General features: G+C 39.3%; 2 protein-coding genes across 5 annotated transcripts in view; both read left to right on the top strand.

Annotated features, from left to right (window-relative positions):
* erlin2 (ER lipid raft associated 2) overlaps positions 1-9,604 on the top strand; it is a 28,406-nt gene extending 18,802 nt beyond the window's left edge. For all 4 annotated transcript variants that reach the window (XM_024275867.2, XM_024275869.2, XM_024275868.2 and 1 more), the window contains exons 10-13: positions 700-791; positions 887-976; positions 7,705-7,784; positions 7,857-9,604. In XM_024275867.2, coding sequence (XP_024131635.1) covers positions 700-791; positions 887-976; positions 7,705-7,784; positions 7,857-8,036 — 442 coding nt within the window. In that variant the 3' untranslated portion in view covers positions 8,037-9,604. The remainder of the gene's footprint in view (positions 1-699; positions 792-886; positions 977-7,704; positions 7,785-7,856) is intronic.
* Positions 9,605-12,760: 3,156 nt separating this feature from the next.
* Positions 12,761-17,357, top strand: ch25hl3 (cholesterol 25-hydroxylase like 3). Its single transcript, XM_024274738.2, has 2 exons — positions 12,761-13,917; positions 16,350-17,357. Exons 1-2 carry the CDS (start codon positions 13,490-13,492, stop codon positions 16,732-16,734), a joined length of 813 nt encoding a protein of 270 aa, XP_024130506.1. The 5' UTR covers positions 12,761-13,489; the 3' UTR covers positions 16,735-17,357.
* Positions 17,358-19,355: the final 1,998 nt, after the last annotated feature.

Here is a 19,355-nt window from a genome sequence, read left to right as displayed (position 1 = left end):
AAAATCCAAGATAAACAGCACAGATGAAATTCCTTTCCTCTCATCCCTCAGTGCAAACAGCAATAATTACAACAATAAGCGCAAAAAAAACTCCAAAAAAACACGAAAACGGGAGAAAGAGGAGCCGCTGCGTGTGAACGCGCCGCCGGGTAGCAGTAAGTTTAAATCATTAAAAAGCTTTAAAAAGAAGGACTGGTTTTTAGTGGCTAATTAGTCATTTGGGGACTGTTGTGGGTTTTCTTTTTATCGTCGTAAGTAAATAGAGCTAATTGATGCAAACCCCACAATGGATACACAAATGGTTAAATTTGTGTATCTGGTCTGAGAGGTACGAAGGTTGAGAGAATCTCTTTTCTGTCACCAGTATCCACAGGTAGGTTTCATCAGACAAAGCACTTACAAAGTTTATTCCATCCTGAGTGAATGTGCTTCAAGTCTAATCTATTTTTGAGGATTTTTTTTTAAGGAAGCTCTTAAAAGCCAGACTTATAAAGAGACTTGACAGGAGCCTCCTGTGAAAATATGAGCAAATAAAAGTGGTCGAGCAACATTCATCTTTGCTGACATCCAGTCTGACATCTATTGATTGAGCGCTCATCGCTGAGACAGAAAGTACTGCTGCACTGCAGGGAATGTCTGACAGGAAACTGTAAAGGGGAATGGAGAAGCTCTACTCTGAATGTATTTGTGTTTCTTCAGGGAGAGTGAGAAGACCAAGCTGCTGATCTCACAGCAGACTCAAAAGGTTGTGGAGAAGGAGGCGGAGACGGAGAGGATCAAAGCCGTTATTGGTAAAACAATTCAAATTAAAAGAACATTTCAGAACTCAGTAGAATTTAACTCTGAAAATTATGATTTTTATTTATTTATTTATTTATTTTTATAGAGGCTGAGAAGGTGGCACAAGTCGCAGAAATCAAGTTTGGACAAAAAATCATGGAAAAAGAGACGGAGAAGAAGATCTCTGAGATTGAAGGTTTGTGAAATCTTAGTAAATAATAATTTCTTTACAACAGACATCCGTGAAAGCTAGAATTTTATCTTCAAGTCGCCAAGCAATTTTTTGAAATGACTATTTCAAACATGGTAAAGGATACATTTTTAAGTGCATAATGGGTCAAACTTAAAAAGAAGAAGTTACAGTTACGCAAGATTTTACTTTACCAAAACCTTGTGCTTTGACTCAGATTCAAGTAGGTGCACTAATAGTACTTTTTGAACATATTAAAGGGCATCTTCAAACAGGTCTTAACAAGAAGAGAGACCAGAATGAGGCGAAAAAGTATTTGGCAGTCATCGATGCTGCAAGTTGTTCCATTTTCAAAGAGGAGTTTGGTCTGTAATATTCAACATAAAAAACTTCCACCATGACAGAGAATAAAAAAAAGAATTCAGGAAATTAAAAAGTGTACTTGTATAATATAAATATTTTTGTCAATAACAAAAAGTTTACTTCAATACTTTGCAATGTAGCCCTGGTTGGCAATGACAGATGTCAAAGGTTTCCTGTCAGTCTTCACTAGGTTTGCACTGTTGCTTCTATTTTGGTCCATTCCTCCTTGCAGGTCTTCTCAAGAGCTGTAATGGTTTGTAGTTTTCAAGGGCCATCACAAATTTTCAACTCCCTCCACAGATTATCTATAAGTTTGATGTCCAGAGATTGGCTAGACTACTTCAGGATCTTGCATCCTTTTTATGTAGTTACTCCTTTATGGAGAAAAATAAGTATCTCCCGATTTGTGTGAGCATAATGCTTGATTTGTGCATAATTTGGGATTACACGTGTGTAATTCTTGATTTGTAACTCATAAAAGAAAACTTTGATGACCCATCTTTCTAATAGTATTTAAACGCACCACTTATGAATGATTCTGTGAGAAGTGAAAACAGTCTCACCCCAGATTTGTGCGTAACTGAGGTTTTGTGTGTGTGTAACAAGTGATTTGTGCGTAATTTTTAAAGATTTGCTCGTGTAATTAGTTTTAATCTGTTTTCATTTTAATCTGTGCATGTGTAAATTGTATTTTTTTTTATTTTTGTAATTTTTGTACTTATGCACAAAATGCATTATATGAGTTTCAAATCAAGAATTACACACACACAAATCCAAAATTATGCACAAATCAGGAATTACGCACGCATAAATCGGGGTGATACTTATCTCTCTTCATACTCCTTTGTTGTCATGGCAATGTGTTTGAGATCATTGTCTTGCTGGAAGATCCAATCCTGTTTCTTACTCAGTGCTTTCACTGATGGAAGGAGATATATCCACGCATGGTTCCATTCATCCTTTCCTTAACAAGGATCAGTCATCTTTGCAGAAAAGCACCACCATAGCATGATGTTTTGATGCAGCTCAGCATTCTTTCCCTACCAATAAAAAAACTGACTTTCATACCAAAGAATTCCATTTTGGTTTCATCTGACCACATGACGTGCTCCCAGTCCTCCTCTGGATCATCAGGTGGTTTGTGACTGACGGGTCTGGACATTTCCTGGCTTAGGCAAGACAACCTTTGGAGCTCTGCAGAAGCTGAATCTGTGATGACGAAGTGTGTTACTAAAGTAATCTTTGAGACTGTGATCCCAGATCTATTCAGGTCATTAACCAGTTCCTTCGTGTGGCTATGAGCTGTTTCCTCACCTTTTTCAAGATCAATTTTTACTCTACCAAGTAAGAACTTGGATTGAGCAGCAGGTGGAGGGAGCATGTCATTCATCCAGATTTTTTTTTCTCCATAATTGCTCCAACAGTTGATCTTTTCTCATCTCTTTTTATTGGTTCATTCCTGTCTTGTTCAGGTGAACAGTCTTGGCAAAGACAGACTTCTTGCTTGTTTTTTAGGAGCTAAATGAGTGTTTTCTACATCATTATGCAAATACATTCTTCAGAAACCAGACAAAGGGATTTCCAGGATTCTCTTTTTACTTTACAAGTTTATCTATGATAAGCATTACAGACTGCTCTAATCTTTTTAAGTTGGACAACTTGCTGAATCATTGACTAACAAATACCTTTTTTCCTCACTGTATATTGAAGTAGTTAACTTCATTTTCTGGAAGCTTTCTGCTTTGAACTGAGGTCAAGTTCTCTGAAGGTTTTCAGATGATTTCCTAACAGATTTGGTTTGGTGTTTGAGTCTGTTGTTTGCGTTTGATCTGACATTTGTAACATCTCGTTAGCTTTGAATATTTCTGGTTCAGCACTGACACTTTAAAGCCTGCCTTCAGCCAAAACAAAGGGGGTTGTGATGTAACATGGGTTGAGCACATCTTGTGTGGTCCCAGTAAAAAAAAAAAAAAAAAAAACTGTCTCTGGAGCACATCCACACCTACTTTTTTGATTTCGTAAGAGCCATTATGTCTGTTAGTGTACATTAACGAATAAAACAAACAAGAACAAACTCTCTGCTTTCGGTTGCTTACTATAAAGAAATATTTCAAATGATTAACTATGGTTGTTTTAACAAGTCTCTTTTTGATGTAAATCAATTTCAGAACATTTCTTAAAAATTATTGTGTTTAATGGAGATTGAAAACCCCTTCATATCTTTAGTAAATGTGAATCTAATGACTTGCAAAGAAATCAAGATGTTTGAAAGTTAAAAAAAATGAACAGCAGACGATTGTGCATGCTTAATCCTCCGTAAGCACACAGATTGGGCAGCACATGCTTTAGATGTAATGACGGGTTTCAAGCCCCAACAAAGATATAGGACTTTTGGCCTGCCAGAGTTTTTTGTGTGTGTCAAAGCCATCAGTTATATTATTATTAACAAAAATGGTCAAATGTTACTGCAACAGAGATGAGAAGTTGCTGTAAGACTGCTGTATTTGTCTTCTGTGGGGTGTGCCACTCCAAACAGCAATAAAACCCCTTAGTCATTCAGAAGCTGCAGGGCAGTATCAGTATAACAGGTTTCATTACATCTAATCAGAACTAAATATATGGATTGCATTCATCTAGAACACTGTTTTTTTCCTGTTATTGTCTTTTTTTTGCACAGAGCTGTCCAGTTTGAGTTTCAAATATCTAAGCAGTACAGAAAACCAGTGGTTTCTAACCTTTTTCAACCCAAAGACTAATTTAACGTCAGACAATATTTTCACTGACCAGCCTGTACGAGGTTTAAGTGGGAGTCTAACTTTTGATGGTAAAGTTTATGTTCATCTGCTTTAAAATATCTGCTGCTTCTTTAAACTTTATTTGTACAGTAAACTTCATGTAGGAAGAGTTAAATAAAATTTCATAGGTGCAGAATCTTCTGAATACAAAAAAAGTAACTAAAACTATTATTTTCTAGATTTAATCATAAATGTGAAACCACACTGTCGTAACATCGGACAACTGGGTTTGGTGTGTGGGATCAACCATCGCAATAAATCCAAATTTGGCATAAAGACTCCTGTTTTTGTCTGTTAGATGCTACTTTCTTTTATTTTGAAGTCGAAGGCGCTTCCTCTGTTTCCAGTCTGGTTTTTTTCTGTAAAAATAGCCTTTCCAAATATGTCTACTTTGTTGACTTTGCTAGGTTGGTGGTTGCAATTTAGCATTTGGTGCAGCCGCTTTAAGAGAGTAAGGATGTATTTTCAACACATGACCGAGCCACTTGACATTCAGGAATGAGTCAGATGCGGTGGAAAATCCAGTAGTATTCCAAAATAAAACTTCCTTCAGAATATTTTGGGTTTTTTTTTTCCCCAGCGAATCAGTACCAACTATACTCCAGACTGGTACTTGTCTGGGGATCATTGCTTTAAGTGATGGCCAACTCATCTGAACTCTGTCAGAACATGCAAAGTGGCTGGCCTAGTACTGATCACAGAGCTCGTCCAGTTTGTATTGAGTGACCATAAAAAAAATCTCTTTAATAGCACATCTGAACGATCTCCTTCAAACATGAGGGCAGTGCTGCACCTCCTCAAATTAAAAAAAATTAGTTTAATATAAGTAACAAAAAAATCACGTAATTTTTCTTGTGATCACCATTTTGACTAAAAGTGATCAACCCCAAAGGATCTCAAATTATTCAGCTATAAAACAATTATAAGGCAGTAAAGCCATACATTAGAATAATAGTCTGCTCTCCCTAAACAGAAGCGTGCACGAATCCCAGCAGAATCTATATTCTAAGTAACTCTGGAAACGTCATTTAACAATCTCCTGATCTAATCTCCTAATAATTTCATCATTATAAAAGGGATCAACAGAAGTCAAAAGAATCCACCAAATGATTACCAGCTGCTGTCAAAGCTCTTAGGCCCTGAGGAAACGTGCAGCCTTTTTCTGAAGTACAGACTGTTCTCAAAGAACGTCTGATTGCTTAACGATAAAGATGTTTCATTTGATGAGGAGAAAAGTTACATTCTGGAAACAGAGAAATCCAAGAAGAAAAGCTGGACTCTTGAACTTCACAATCCACTTTTATTATTCATGCTTCCACCTTAGTGTTTTCAGTTTAATATATTTGAATAATGATGTTAGTTTATTCCCATATTCTTATGCATTGCTTTGAGCCTTAGCTTGACAGTATTCCCAGCTGAACACGGAGGTAGGATCATACTACTGTGGGATGTTTCTGTTGCTTAAAAACTCAATGGGAAAGCCTGTTTGAGAAGATGGTTAAAAAAACGCTATTTTAAACAATATACATTTTTGAAAAGTAATAAAAGGAAAGTGAATGTGAAATTCTTACAGATCTGCTTTTTTAGATACTATGAAAAGGACTTTTAAGCTCAGAAAACATTCATCTTGGGTGACCTGACATTTTTGTGTTCTTAGTACATGCAGATTTTTGCTACACAATTGCAAATGTGACTCCAGTACTAAACACCTATGAATAAACACATATACTGTAAAATACTGCACAGACAAATAAAAGCAATTAAAAGGTTTCATCTCCATCTGTTATGGAGCTTCATGTACACTTTAAAATGTGTTTATACAAAAAAAATGGACAGAAATATGAACTGTTCTCCTATAGCTCTGTATTCACACATGGAAAGTCAAAAAGTGGGTCTTAGAAAAATGTTAATTTGGTGCAGATTGACGCTATCGTGGCACTGATTGCACTGCTGGAAAGTCTCTGGCATGCTTTGTGTCTCCTCCTGTTGGAGCTCTCTGAATGTTTCTGAATTTTTCATTTGAAGTAATAGTTTTTAGGCTGCTTTACATTTTCCACATGCAGCGTTCACTAAAAGCAGACTTTCAACATGGCGTCCACTGGAGCACAGACAAAACACAGAATGTAACTAAATGGTTCTGAATCCAGTCAGCAGCCTCTCTGCATTGACTCATGTATTTGATGCTTCTGTAAACTACAATTTTGTGTAATTAATGTATATATATTTAACAGTGGGCAGAAAAACACATTTCTCAATATTAATTAACCAGAAAAAATGCAAGATTATTTTATACATTTGCCATTTATGAATACATTTTTCTACACGTAATTTAATTTCTTAAACATGAAGCAAAATTGAAGCTGTTTTGTGCCTGTTATTAATTGTAAAATCAATTTGAGGAAATTACCCACAAACTGTAATTAAAATATGCAATTTCCATGCACGCTTTTATGGGGACACCTTAGTAAATTTGGCTGTTTTGGTCTTTTGGCATAAAAAAATGTATAACTTCATTGTCTAAAAGATTAGTTTAGAAGAGAATCGCCACGGCTAATAACTGTTTTTTTCTTGCGTGCAGTAACGGTTACATGCAGACCTTGTTTTTCAAACTTTTCTAACTTGTCATTGAGAGATTTGCGTAATGTAATCACAAACGGAAAGAGTCAGTGCTCTATTAATTATCTGGATTTTTTCCTAAATCCTGAAGGCTGTTCTAGTGTATAATTGAACAGTTCTGGTGTATCCATACTGTACTGCTGCCATCAGCATTTCTGCTGTATTTCCTGAGTGATCACCAGAACAGCCCCAGGAATGTCTGCAGACAATATGCAAGGAGTCTCAGGATTGCTTTGACACAAACACTTTGCTCACTTTCTATGCATCTGACCTGGAAAATGTCAAGTTCAAATTGGATCGACAAGTCACTTAACACAAAAACATATTAAAGATGAAAATGACAGTTAAAAAAGCAAAACTGTTAATATAAAAATATGACATAAGCAAATTTCCAGAGACCAGTAAAAGATAGGTACTGTGGGGCATCACTAAATGGAAGACATTTGAATTTTGAAGGAGAAAGAAAGAAGGATGTCTTATCTGAACTGTTGTAAAGAGTTTGTTTAGCAATCAATGAACTTTTGCTGTGGGCGTGGCTAAAAGCTTAATGAAAATCTTCTGTTGGAAAACATTGTCATGCCAGCTAACTTCTGGTTGAAAAGCTGAACAAACCTGATCATCTAATCAGTGACGTCTCATTGTGCCTGTTTTCTCTGGTTTCTTATTTTCTTTCCATTTTGTCAACATTTCATTTTGATTTCTGGAAATTGTTTTTCTCTGAAACATTTCCCTTTTTTTGGACGTAGGTTTTAGTTAGTTTCTGGAATTTTGTTCTGATTTCTAAAACATTATGTTTTTTTTTTTTTTTTTCGTTTCTTGTTGTGGTCTTTAATATGTTTTGAGTCATTTGTTGATGTTATTTACCCTTTATAGCCACCGTAAAAATATCCCAAATGACAACATTTGCTTTCTCATGCCCTCTCAGTCTTTGTGGCCTTAACTCGTGAATCCGTTTCGTAGACAAAGCCTTCCTGGCGCGTCAGAGGGCCAAGGCGGATGCAGAGTTCTACACAGCAGAGAGAGCCGCCGAGGCCAATAAGGTAAAGAGACACAGAGAGGTGCAGGGAGGTCCAGACGGGTCCATGTTCTAACCCATGCTGGTCTTTCCACAGCTGAAGTTGACTCCAGAGTACCTGCAGCTGATGAAGTACAAGGCCATCGCAGCCAACAGCAAGATCTACTTTGGGAATGACATACCTCAGATGTTTGTGGACTCTGGTTCTGCAGGGAGCTCGATCAAGGCCTCGGGTGCCTTGGACATCCTCACTGAGCAGATTCTGGATCTGGATTAATGAGGGGGCCACAGAACTTTTTTTTTTTTTTTTTTTGTAGAAGTCTGACATTCAAGCTGGCTGGTTTGGACACCAGCAGTCCAGAACCCGCTTGTCTCTAAAGGACGCACAACTTTCACAGCACTGAACCTTGGTTTTTACTTCCACTCTGATGGGATTGTTTCAAACTGTACTTAAGAAGAAAAATGCAACATTTGTATTTGTGCAATAAATGTTCACAGAGTTCAGACGTAGTATTTTGAAGGATATCCAGTTGATTCAACCATAGAACCAAAGATGACACATTTTAAGGCATTGTTTCTTTGCTCCGGGTTAACCTTTTTGTTGCACGAGAATGTAAAAACATGTAAATCTTTGCAGTTACTGGTAAACTTGATCAACCATTTTGGGTCCAACAAAACCTATTATTCCAGCTGCATTATCCTCTTTCTATAAAAATAGTTTTCAGGCTTTCAATTGACTCTGTGACCATAATTACCTAAAATGAAGTGCATTCCACTGGGTTGGCATTCAAAAGCAGGACATGCTCAAAAGATTTACCAAAGCTGAGTAGCTTTGTTTGGTGTTACTTTTCAGTTGTCACTTAGATGTAAAGTTGTGTTTGTTCAGTGTGTTGATGAAAACTCTCCCACCAATATACATTTTTTTAGTGCCTCTGCTCGTCTCGTCTTCAGGCAGAAATTTTCTAAAAGAGACTGAGTGAAGATCTGAGCAGCTCAGGTTGCTCCTACTTTCACCTAAAAAAAGGATTTCCCAATGTCTGTTGTGAGTTTGTCTAACTGTTAAGTGATTGAGAAAACATTTCAAAGACATGAAGGAGAATATGTCAGCAGCTATGATGAAACCCAGGATCGTTGTGACCGAATCAAAGCATCCGTCATTCAAACGTTGCCGTTTAACTTGATTGTAAGGACGTTCATCTGGATTGTGTTTGTGCGCGGGTACCAAGTTCAGATACTACACAAACGTTTTTCACATTTCCTGAGAAAAAGAAAAACAAATCCCTCCAAGTTTAAACTGACATTTCAAGCCATTGTCTTCTTTTGTTGAAGGAATTCTTTGGTACGACTCAATTTCAATTTTCAGATGAACTTTTTCCTCTCATAAATGCGTTTCCCTTTTTTCAGGTTATTTTGGTGATTATTCAATAGATTGACCGACAGTGATTCAGGCGGCAGTTTTGGCACCATGGCTCAGCTGAAGGATCTAAGTTCATCCTGACAACTTCTGACCTGTTGTTTCAACAGCAGTTTTCACTCAATGTCTGGTTCATGCGAAAGCGATCCACTTTTCAAAGACCCTTTGTTTGTGTCCCAGTTCTGACATCTGCTCTTTTTCCAAATCTGGATCAAATGACTGACTTGATGGGTGAAAAGTTTTTGCACTGATTTTAAGCATGAATGTACTGTGGAGGTAAAGGGTCTTTAGATGAAGAGTTACTGGTATGTTCTGTGAGACTTCTGTGACTTGAGAGGCTCTTATTTGCGATCACACTGAAAGTTTGAAGGTTTCTTCTTTGTACGACTCTACAAGTGTGTTTCAAATGTAATAAAACACCTAAAACCCACCAATGCTTTGGCTGTGTCGATAAAACTGTGGGCAGGAGTTTGGCCCTCTGCTCTTGGTGTTAGACTGGTATCATTAACACTGGCTTGAAGAAAGTATTCACCACACTTACATGTTTTTTGAGACATAAATTGCCCAAATAAACTCAAAATGAATGTTTTTTTAAAGAGAGGTATTTCTTAATGGTATAAAATGCTAACCCTTATGAGCCTGTGGACAAAAAAAGACCCCCCGAACCTAAACACTGTTTGGACAGATCTTTACAACATTTGCTATTGAGTATTTGTGGAGGCTTTGGATGACTAAACCACACTACTATAAGAGATCTTAAGAATGTGAATGAAGGTTAAATTATGATACAACAATATGTATGAAATAGTCTTTAGGCGGTTAGACTCTGAGCAGATGACCTCTTTATCCTGGGGGGATAAGCTTGGATCATAGATTGCAGGTTTGGTTCCCGCCTTGCCTACCCATGTGTTGAAGTGTCCTTGGGCAAGACACTGAACTCTACTTTGCCTCTGGTGTTGGCACAGTGTTCAGCAGTGTGTGAATGAGTGTGTGTGCATTGGTGAATTGGACTGTAATTGTAAAGCACTTTGGGACTTCTAAGAAGATAGAAAAGCGCTGTATACACCGTTTATTGGTGCCTCAGGCAAGAACCTCTTCTCTAGAGCCCACAAGGACAACAGAATGTATAAAAGTTTAATCTGGGAGGTCAAATTAATAAAATCTTGCAAAAATTAAGAAGTGAATCACACATGTAAATAACTACAACTGATTTTGGACCCTATAGGATCCATTCCATCTTTAACAATATAAAGTACTGTTTGAGGATGCTCAACCATATACAGCATATATAGTAGTGTCAATGACCCCAGGACTCCAGCACTATTTAAAGCCTTAATCACACACACCCTTCTGGGTGCAGCAAGTTTTTGGGTTGTCCGGATTTATGGAAGCTCATAAAGGAAGGTCAAGTGTGTCTTGTAGTTTCCTTTAGCCTTGTTTGACCACCTTAAGGTATGTGGTAAATGTATCATGAAGTATCTGTAAGGACAATATTAAGATAGAATAGATTATTACATACTTATGATGCTAACATGCAGTTCCAGAAGCCCCACTCTAGCTATTATTAAGGTGTGAGTACTGGCTCCTTACTGATCGCATACATGCTGCACGCACAGGATATGTAAGTGAGTAGGTGATAGGTAAGTCTCTTTGGGATCCCCACACAGAGTCGTGATCATCTAAGTTCCTAAATTCTAACAGCAAGATTGCTCACATGGACTTCGCGGTTAAAAAAATAAGAAGTCCGTAGACGTACCTGCATCTTATCATTTTGTGTTGTTTAAGCATCTGCCATGACCTGTTGCCTGCATCATACCTGTAGAAAAAATGTACATGAACATTTTCTCTCAACAAGCTTACCGAGTGGTCTACGATCTTAGAATTTTGTCTGGGCTCCTGTACAGGTTTGACCATTTTTCTCCTACAGACAGTCCATATTCACCTGTAAGGGCAGTTGTGACAAAGGCATTAGTTAAACCAGGGGCCAGGCCAATGAAGTCAGCTTCTTTGGGTTTGTTCGTTCACCTTTCAGGGATTGCCTCTGCAAAGTGGCTTTTAACTGCTTCACACAGGTGGTTTGGCATAAATATTACACCGTTCCTGACACAATCTTGTGTTACATCCGGGCTGGGAACCGACACAGGGAGACCCTGACTTTGGCCATCTTGTGGCTACATAGTTAGGCAGTAGAGCAGAGGGTCTTGCCCAATGACCCGCAATTGATGAGGCTCATTGCACACCCTGGAGATGGAACCACGATTTCCCATGTGGCAGCTGAGCTATCCAGCCGCTAAGTTAGCTTATTTGGGAAAAGATAAAACATTTCTCCCTGTGCCTGAAACAGTGAGTCTTTGGTGAGAGGTAATAGCCATAACTGCTTGGATAGGAGGAGTAGAATCTCTGCTGCCAGTGTTTCTAGATTGTGGAGATCTTGCTAGTTTAGGGCTGTCTTAGTCATAGACAAACCTATCTTTACTCAGAATTTTCTGGTTTAAAGAAAATAATATTTTGGAAATATTTCCATTTCTGAAAGGGAAAGTAGTCTACTTTAGGTCTCACCTTGTATTACACCATCCTCTGCGATGGTGCAATACAGGGTGAGCTTGAGGGATCCATTAGTGGTCTGCACCCCACGTGCCGTGAACACAAATCGCTCAGTACCGTATGTGGAAACAAGGCTTTACATTCACAGATGGACAATTTAGAATCATCAATTACCTACAAAGCATGTTTTTGGAGGGTGGAAGGAAACTGGAGTTTCCAGACAAAGCTCACACTAAGAGAACATCCAAACTCCACAAAGAAGGGTACCAGCTGTGATTCAAACCAGGACCTTCTCACTGTGAGGCGCCAACGTGCAAATGAATCAATGAATAGTTAAGCTTCTGTATAGCCACCAATTCTACAGTTGTCAAACGACTCTTTGAGAACCAAGACAAAGTTTTTGAATGTCAACTGACATTTCATTGACTCAATAATAGGATATAGATCCAGGGCTCTACAGGCATATTATTACTGACCACTCAGATCCATAGAGAGTTTTAATACAAGCCATGGGGAGCAAAACCATGTCTTCTGATGTGACCAAAATGAGTCTTTATGTTTGTTTTAGTCAGCAGTGGCTCTTATCTTTTAAATATTTACATTAAAATTGATCACATAGAAAAAGGCGCCAAAGTGACCAACAGGTTACCGGCATCATAAAAACTTTTTTTAACAGAAGTTTCTTTATGATGGTGGAGTCTTACATAACTTTCAGTTATTTGAACATTGTGGGAACATTTTAACATCTTTATTTAGCTGTTGGAGTCATTTTGGTTGGCTGGCCTCTTCGATTCTCCACCGTTTCGTGCTTTCTTTACTTGTTGATGTTGGCTCTCACCATTGGAGTCCTAAAGCTGCAGAAATCTCTTTTCCAAAATGATAAAGCTCACTTAATTTGGTTCTGGATTTCTTTTGGGTCACAGCGTGGTTTTGAAAGAACTTTTGAGCTGTTTAATTTAGTTTTAATTCATTTCACTGTTTATATTAGCAACACGTGTTGTATTAAGACACTAAAAGAGTCACACCATCCATTTAGGTGTGTATTTTTCCTCTGGGTCATTTGGGCTTGGCTGTGGTGAAACTGGACTTTCCAAGACTGTAATCATTTACAGAATACTTTTACAGACTAGGTTATGTTTCATTTTGATCAAATATTTAACTTTGTTTTAGTTAAATAGAAATCCTTCTATAGAAATGTTTCTCCTGAGTCACAACAATTTGAAAAGAGAATGAAATAAAAATGCAATTTTGAGCTTATTTGATATATTGATTCACCAAATGCACGACTTTCATCGATGTGGCTCTTTAAAAACAACCAAAGTTAGTCAACCGGGTTATATTTGATGTGTTCAGACGTAAAGTTTCTCAAGAAAAATGTTTTATTATTATTATTATTATTATTATTATTATTTCTACCAGCTGCCCCCTTTAAACGAAAACTTCCAGTTTGAAATTGTCCACAGATGTTGAGCTTTGTAATATTTTCTGCTGAAAATCTGTGACCTTCTTTGGTAATTTTTTTTTTTTTACATTTTCATTAAATCCATTATTCCGGCTGGTCCGTGGAATGGCGCACAGCCTTCTGATGATGACTGCAGTCACCTAAAATCCACAGAGGTGGATGGAGTCCAGAGCCCCTCCCACCGCAGGCCCTCCAGCTGCGCGCAGGCTGAGCGGTGAGAACGGCTCGCCGCTCAGCCTGCGCGCACCAGAACCGCATGTGCGCGGAGGATGTAGGTGAGCGCATCGCGCGCAAAAGGTGACCGCCTGTGATGGACGCGACTTCTGCGGCTCCCGCGCCGCTCCTCCAGGGGCTGTGGGAGTACGTGAGAGCGGGTCAGGAGGAGATCCTGCTCTCCCCTTACCTGCCCGCATCCTGCGCCCTCCTGATGCACGTGCTGCTCTGCGCACCTTTCCTCGCCCTGGACGCGCTGGGGAGCGTGTGCCAGCGCGTGCGCTCGTGGAGGATAGCTGCGGGCTCGGAGCCCCCACCGACCCCGCGGCAGTGGCTGGATTGTTTTTGCAGGATTTTGTTCAGATATGTGACTGTCGTCCTGCCGGCTTCTGCGCTCTTCCAGCGGCTGCGGAGCCCCAGGTTACCGGAGCTGGCTCCGTCCTGCTGGCAGCTCTTCGTGGAAGTGTTGGCATGCGTGCTGCTCTTTGACACATTCTTCTTTTTATGGCACTACTACATCCACAGGTGAGACAACCCCCCGGGCTGGGAACAGAACAGCTTCATTCAGTCACTACTGGCGTTGAAATTTAGTTTGCTTTATGTTGTTTATTGACTTGAAGTTCCACCATGAGGGGAAACAGAAACTATTTATAACAACAGAGTCATGGATATTATAATTTTTTAGCAAATGAAAAATAAATGGTTTAAAAATCATAAATATTTTGGGGTGTGAATTGGCAAGATACAATACTTATCCCAATACATATCTCATGATACGATACACATCGCAATATATCCCAAAACTGTATAGGACAATTTTTTACTTTTTTATGTCTTCGAGAATCAGTTAACTAATTAATAACATACATCATAAAATTCCTCTTATTTAACAATCACAAAGTTAATGGCTGCAACTGTATCTCATATATAAGTTGCTTTTACCCCAGCAAATTCATAATAGGGTTCTTCAGAGGTTTAGGTGGAAAACAAAAGTAAAGCGTTAAAGGACACTTGGAACTAATAAATTAAATATCGTCTTGTCCGCATTTAAAATCGCCTAAACAAAATATCGTAAAATATCGGCAAATCGATTTTTTAAATAAATGTTTAAATCCGTTCCCTCCCATTTTAAAATTTTGTTAAACTTGTTTCTTCTTTCATAGTAATTGTGTTTTTAATGTTTTTTTTAACCTAAGATATTTTTTTTTATATAATTCTTTCAAAAGCTTTTTTTCACTTTATTACTTTTATCTCCTCTAAAAAACACTTAAAGGTTTGATTTATTGATTATTCACTTTGTTGCTGCCCTTCTTTTTAAAAGTAAAATCTTCAACAGTTAGGTTTAGTTTTATGTAAATACCAATGTATTTACTATAGAGCGATTGATTAATTAATCAATTCATTAATTTGTATTCCTACAGTTCAACCAGATCTATCTGTCTGAGGCAAGTTGTGAATTGAATTGACCTATTCCTTATAAAAAGTTTAAGAATGGAATAAATTGATAATCAATATTGGAAAATACCATTTGGATTCAGGTTAATTTACAAGAACCTAAAAACGACAGTGTTGTTACAACAGACAACATACACGTGATGGCAGCAATAAATGATCAAGTCATCATTACAGTCCAATGTGTGGAAACACTTTGAATTTTACAGACATGTAACCATATAATGTGGTAGAATGTTGTAATAATGTTCCATTTGTGCTATTTTGATGTGGAAAAACAAAGGGGGACTGAACTTTATGAAACTAAATGTGAATGGATTTGACATTAATTGTTGTTTTCTTGTTTGTTTATTCAAAATTTAATTTGCTCTTAAGAAATACAAACAATCAGAAAAACTTCACCTGCACTGGTCAGTACCAGTATTTATCTCTGAGTCACACTGGTTGAAGTTTTGGATAAAGACGTCCTGGATCGATTTTAGGTCAGTGAATCGGATTGTTCCTGATTAAAAAAAAAATAAAAAAATCAACTATGACTCAGATATGAATAGAATTGTTAAGGTAAATTATGTAAATTATGTCAAACATTTTGTTCAAATTTCAAACAAAGTTTTTAACTCGACACAAGTGAGTGTAATGGTTTTATTTTCAACATTACATGGGACGGCTATGGTGCAGGGGTAGAGCGGTCGAACTGGAAGATCGCAGGTTTGGTTCCTTCATTACCCACCCATGTGTTAAAGTGTATAGGTAGACAGCCGTGTTTGCCAGCGGTGCCGCCATCATTGTGTGGATGGGTGAATGGGACTGTGACTGTAAAGGGCTTTGGGCCTTCTGAAGAAGGTAGTGAAGTGTTGTACAGGTATCCACCTCGTGTCAAAGTCAAGCATGGATCCGGCCCGCTGGGTGATAATGTTCAGCCCACCAGATCATTTTATGTTTTTGTTTTTAACGGCCCGTTACAACACATTCTCTCTCTCAACTCTTTTGATGCATGGTTAGGGAACCCTCTGCAACATTGTGGGTCTCCCCAACTCGTCGTTTTTTTGACGTCCAATTAAATCAAGGTTCCTCAACTTCCGAGCTGCAAACTAGTACAGGTCCGGTACTGGGACTCGGACTGCACCGGGATCCTAACCTTAACCCTGTAACGGACAGTCAGTACCGAACACAGATCAGCACTGGTTCCGGACGTGGTACCAGACATAGACCAGTCTAGGGTTAGGGTACCAGTATCGGCCACATCCCAAGGTTTGGCCTGAACTAAAAAGTGCATTATTAAATTAAAAAAATGTAATTTTAGTGCGTTCAATAAATGTTCATCCTGTTCGTCCCGTGACCTAAAGTGTGTTTTGGATTTTGGCCCCTTGTGCGATTGAGTTTGACACCCCTGGTTTACACCATTAACCAACATTACAGTTTTGTTTTCATTGACCTGCAGTAGAAATAAATCTGTTGTGGAGCTGTCACCGTTTCAGCTGTCACATCTGTGCGTTTCTCCTCAGGATTCCCTGGTTGTACCGCAGCATCCACGAGGCGCACCATCGGCATCGTAACCCCTTTGCGCTCTCGGCGCAGGACGCCAGCTCGGCAGAGCTGCTGTCGCTGCTGCTGCTGTCGCTGAGCTGCGCCTGGCTGCTGGGCTGCCATCCCCTCAGCGAAGTCATCTTCCACCTGCTCAACAGCTGGCTGGCAGTGGAGGACCACTGCGGCTACGACTTGCCCTGGGCTTCACATAGACTGTTTCCCTTTCTGGGAGGAGCCCCCCACCACCAAACCCATCATAAAGTCAAACGCTTTAACTATGCTCCCTACTTCACTCATTGGGATCATCTCTTTGGCACGTACCGTCCACCTGTGCTGGATCCCAGAGAACGTCCCATACAGTGAAGAAGAGATTCACACTTTCTGGATACGATGAAGTGCAATTTCTGCAGGTCGCCCTGTGTCTGCATCGAAACACTTTTACGGTGTTCTCTCCATCTAATGGGAGTATTGAAATAACTCAAAGGGAGCAGTCTTTTAGGAGGAGAGTCCCAGCTTGTTCTAACACTGCAGAAGCACAGCTGCCCACATCTGAGGATTTGACAAACTCTGGATAAACTTTGTGTGTGTGGTAGCTACAAGTTTGATGACACATCACAAGTCAACAAGTGTGACAGCAGATCTGTTCCAAATCCAGGACTTGAACATCCAGCTGCTGTTATCCTGGACTCAGGAGACAGTCCGGAAGAGAAGGAGGGAAGCCAAAATGAAAGTAGACAGATCAGTAACGACTACTCTTATATGGGTTCAGTGTGAAACAGCAGACCATCCTTGTTCAGTGTTTCTTGGCATTAGCTCTAAAGACCATCAAGGTACCAGATAAGCAAATATGGTAAAGGGAAACACTTGAAATAACAAATTCTGAACAGAAAAGAGTTTATAAACATCAGAGTCAGCACTTTTTCTTTGTGCTGTAACTAATGAATACAAAATGAGAGGAGCTGAGATCAAAACAGTATTATAAAAAACAGCCAGCGTTACCCAATCACATATGGAATCCACTGTTTGTACCCAAAGTGGCATTTTTATCATTTGCATATGAACAGATTAAGTTTTTTTTTTGCATTTGTAAAATGGGAATTTGTGGGAAAACTTCTCAGAACATCCTGACTTCAGCTTCCGCTTCTACACTGACGAGGTATCATTTTTCATCATATTTACATAAATCATCGCATCATGTCTTCAACATTCACTGTTACCTCCTTTTTTCCTCATGAAACAACACGCACATCTATACTTTCTACTCTGACCCTCAAATGTGTACAGTTCACTGTATTTTTTGTTGCATTTGCTGCACTTTGGGTTTTTTTGTGTCTCTGAGTTCCATGGGAAAATAAACAAAAGGCAGGACACAGACCTAGAGTTTTATTGTTTGTGCCTCTCTGCTGTCGTCAGTAATTTGTCAGGCCCGGGCCTCCGGCCGCCTCTGTTAAATAGCGAACCGGCTCTACGGGGGCATTGTACTGAGCGATCAACACCACATGTTTGCAAAGATGAGGTCTCTTCTGGTTTGGTTTTGTGATGCTGAAGTCTTGTTTACTGCAGAGCTGTCATTGGCAGCTGCAGCATCAGTGAGCAAGGACGATTCACGCGCTTTGTAGCAGCATCTGAGCTAGAAGCCAATAGCGTGTAAAAGGGTTAGTAAAGAGCATGGAGTAGCTCAAGTTTCTCGCAGTACATCTCGCATGTCACAAACTGGCCTCCAGGGGCCAAATTCATAAAAGAGAGAAATGGTGTTCAGGACCAAATTCACAGCCCACAATAAGAACTACAGGCACGCATTTAATGCAAACACAAAAGGTGAGTCAACCCACGTTTTAGTTCAGTTACTCATAGTCAGGACCAGATAATAAACAGACGGCTTTCCCCCCACTTTTATTACATGACGGAAAAACACGGATTTCTTTTTCTAACAATGAAGCTAACCAAAGGAGCAGGAAACACGGACAGAGGAGACGATTCCTTCCTGGAAGGAATCCTTATTAAAAACATCTGGACTGACAAAGAGGAAGTCAGGAGAATGACGGCTTCTTTTGAGCCGTTTCTCAGAGAGATTCATTTCCCTGCATAACCCCAGAAGCAGCAGATCTCTGACAGACAGGTAGGAGCTTGCCCCAAACAACTAATGGCTTATTCACGGTTGAGTTTGATTACATTAATGAAGGCTGAAGCTTTTGGCTCGCTTTTCTTTAAACCTTTTTTTTATACCTGTTTGCTGCACTTGAATTCGTTCCCTAATGTGCAGACATACAGATGCTTTCTATTACAAGCTCTTTTTGGTGAAAAGTTGCACAACACCAGATGTGAATTGCTCAACACCCCCCCTTAAAGGAGGAGGGGGGTGATCCTGAACATATAACAGGAAATGGAGCTTTTTTTGGTTGCTAAGGGGTTTTGTAAACTCTCCAATACCTGACATCACGCCGCCGCCGCCAAGCCTCTGTCTGTCTGTGTGAACGTGTGCTTTGGCGTGCGTCGCCCGAAGCAGCGTGACTCGCCCAACCTCTGACGTGGGGTCTGTAATAAGGCCTGATTGTTTCCGCTTTGGGTCACGTTGTTTATCATCTCCATCTCTCCACCACCCAGCGCTCATCTCTTCAATTGAGACTCTGCAAAGCATCTCCACGTGAAGTCCACTTATGTCTTCTAGAAACGTCATGAAGGTAGCAGCAAATGCTCTCATTAAGGTTCTTTTGGCATGTGAAAAAATAAAAGCTTCTCAATCATCATTACCATCCAAACATACACTTAAAAAAAGAAAAAAATGTAATTTTTCTCACTCATCTGACAAAGGCCAGACAAGTTTTTCCTGTGACTTTCTGTAAATAACCAATTAGTGAGCTTTACATAGCTGAGCCGGGGTGCTGCTGTAAGCACTGGGGTCATTGCACTCTTGTCAGTTACTGTTTTTAGACCACTTCTGCTCTTTTCTTATAGGGAGGTCATGGATCTGTTTAAGAGCTGCA

The sequence above is a fragment of the Oryzias melastigma genome, linkage group LG9, assembly GCF_002922805.2.
Source record: "Oryzias melastigma strain HK-1 linkage group LG9, ASM292280v2, whole genome shotgun sequence".
Taxonomy (NCBI): domain Eukaryota; kingdom Metazoa; phylum Chordata; class Actinopteri; order Beloniformes; family Adrianichthyidae; genus Oryzias; species Oryzias melastigma.
The sequence above is the reverse complement of the archived record's forward strand: the minus strand, read 5'-3'. Positions and strand labels throughout refer to the sequence as shown.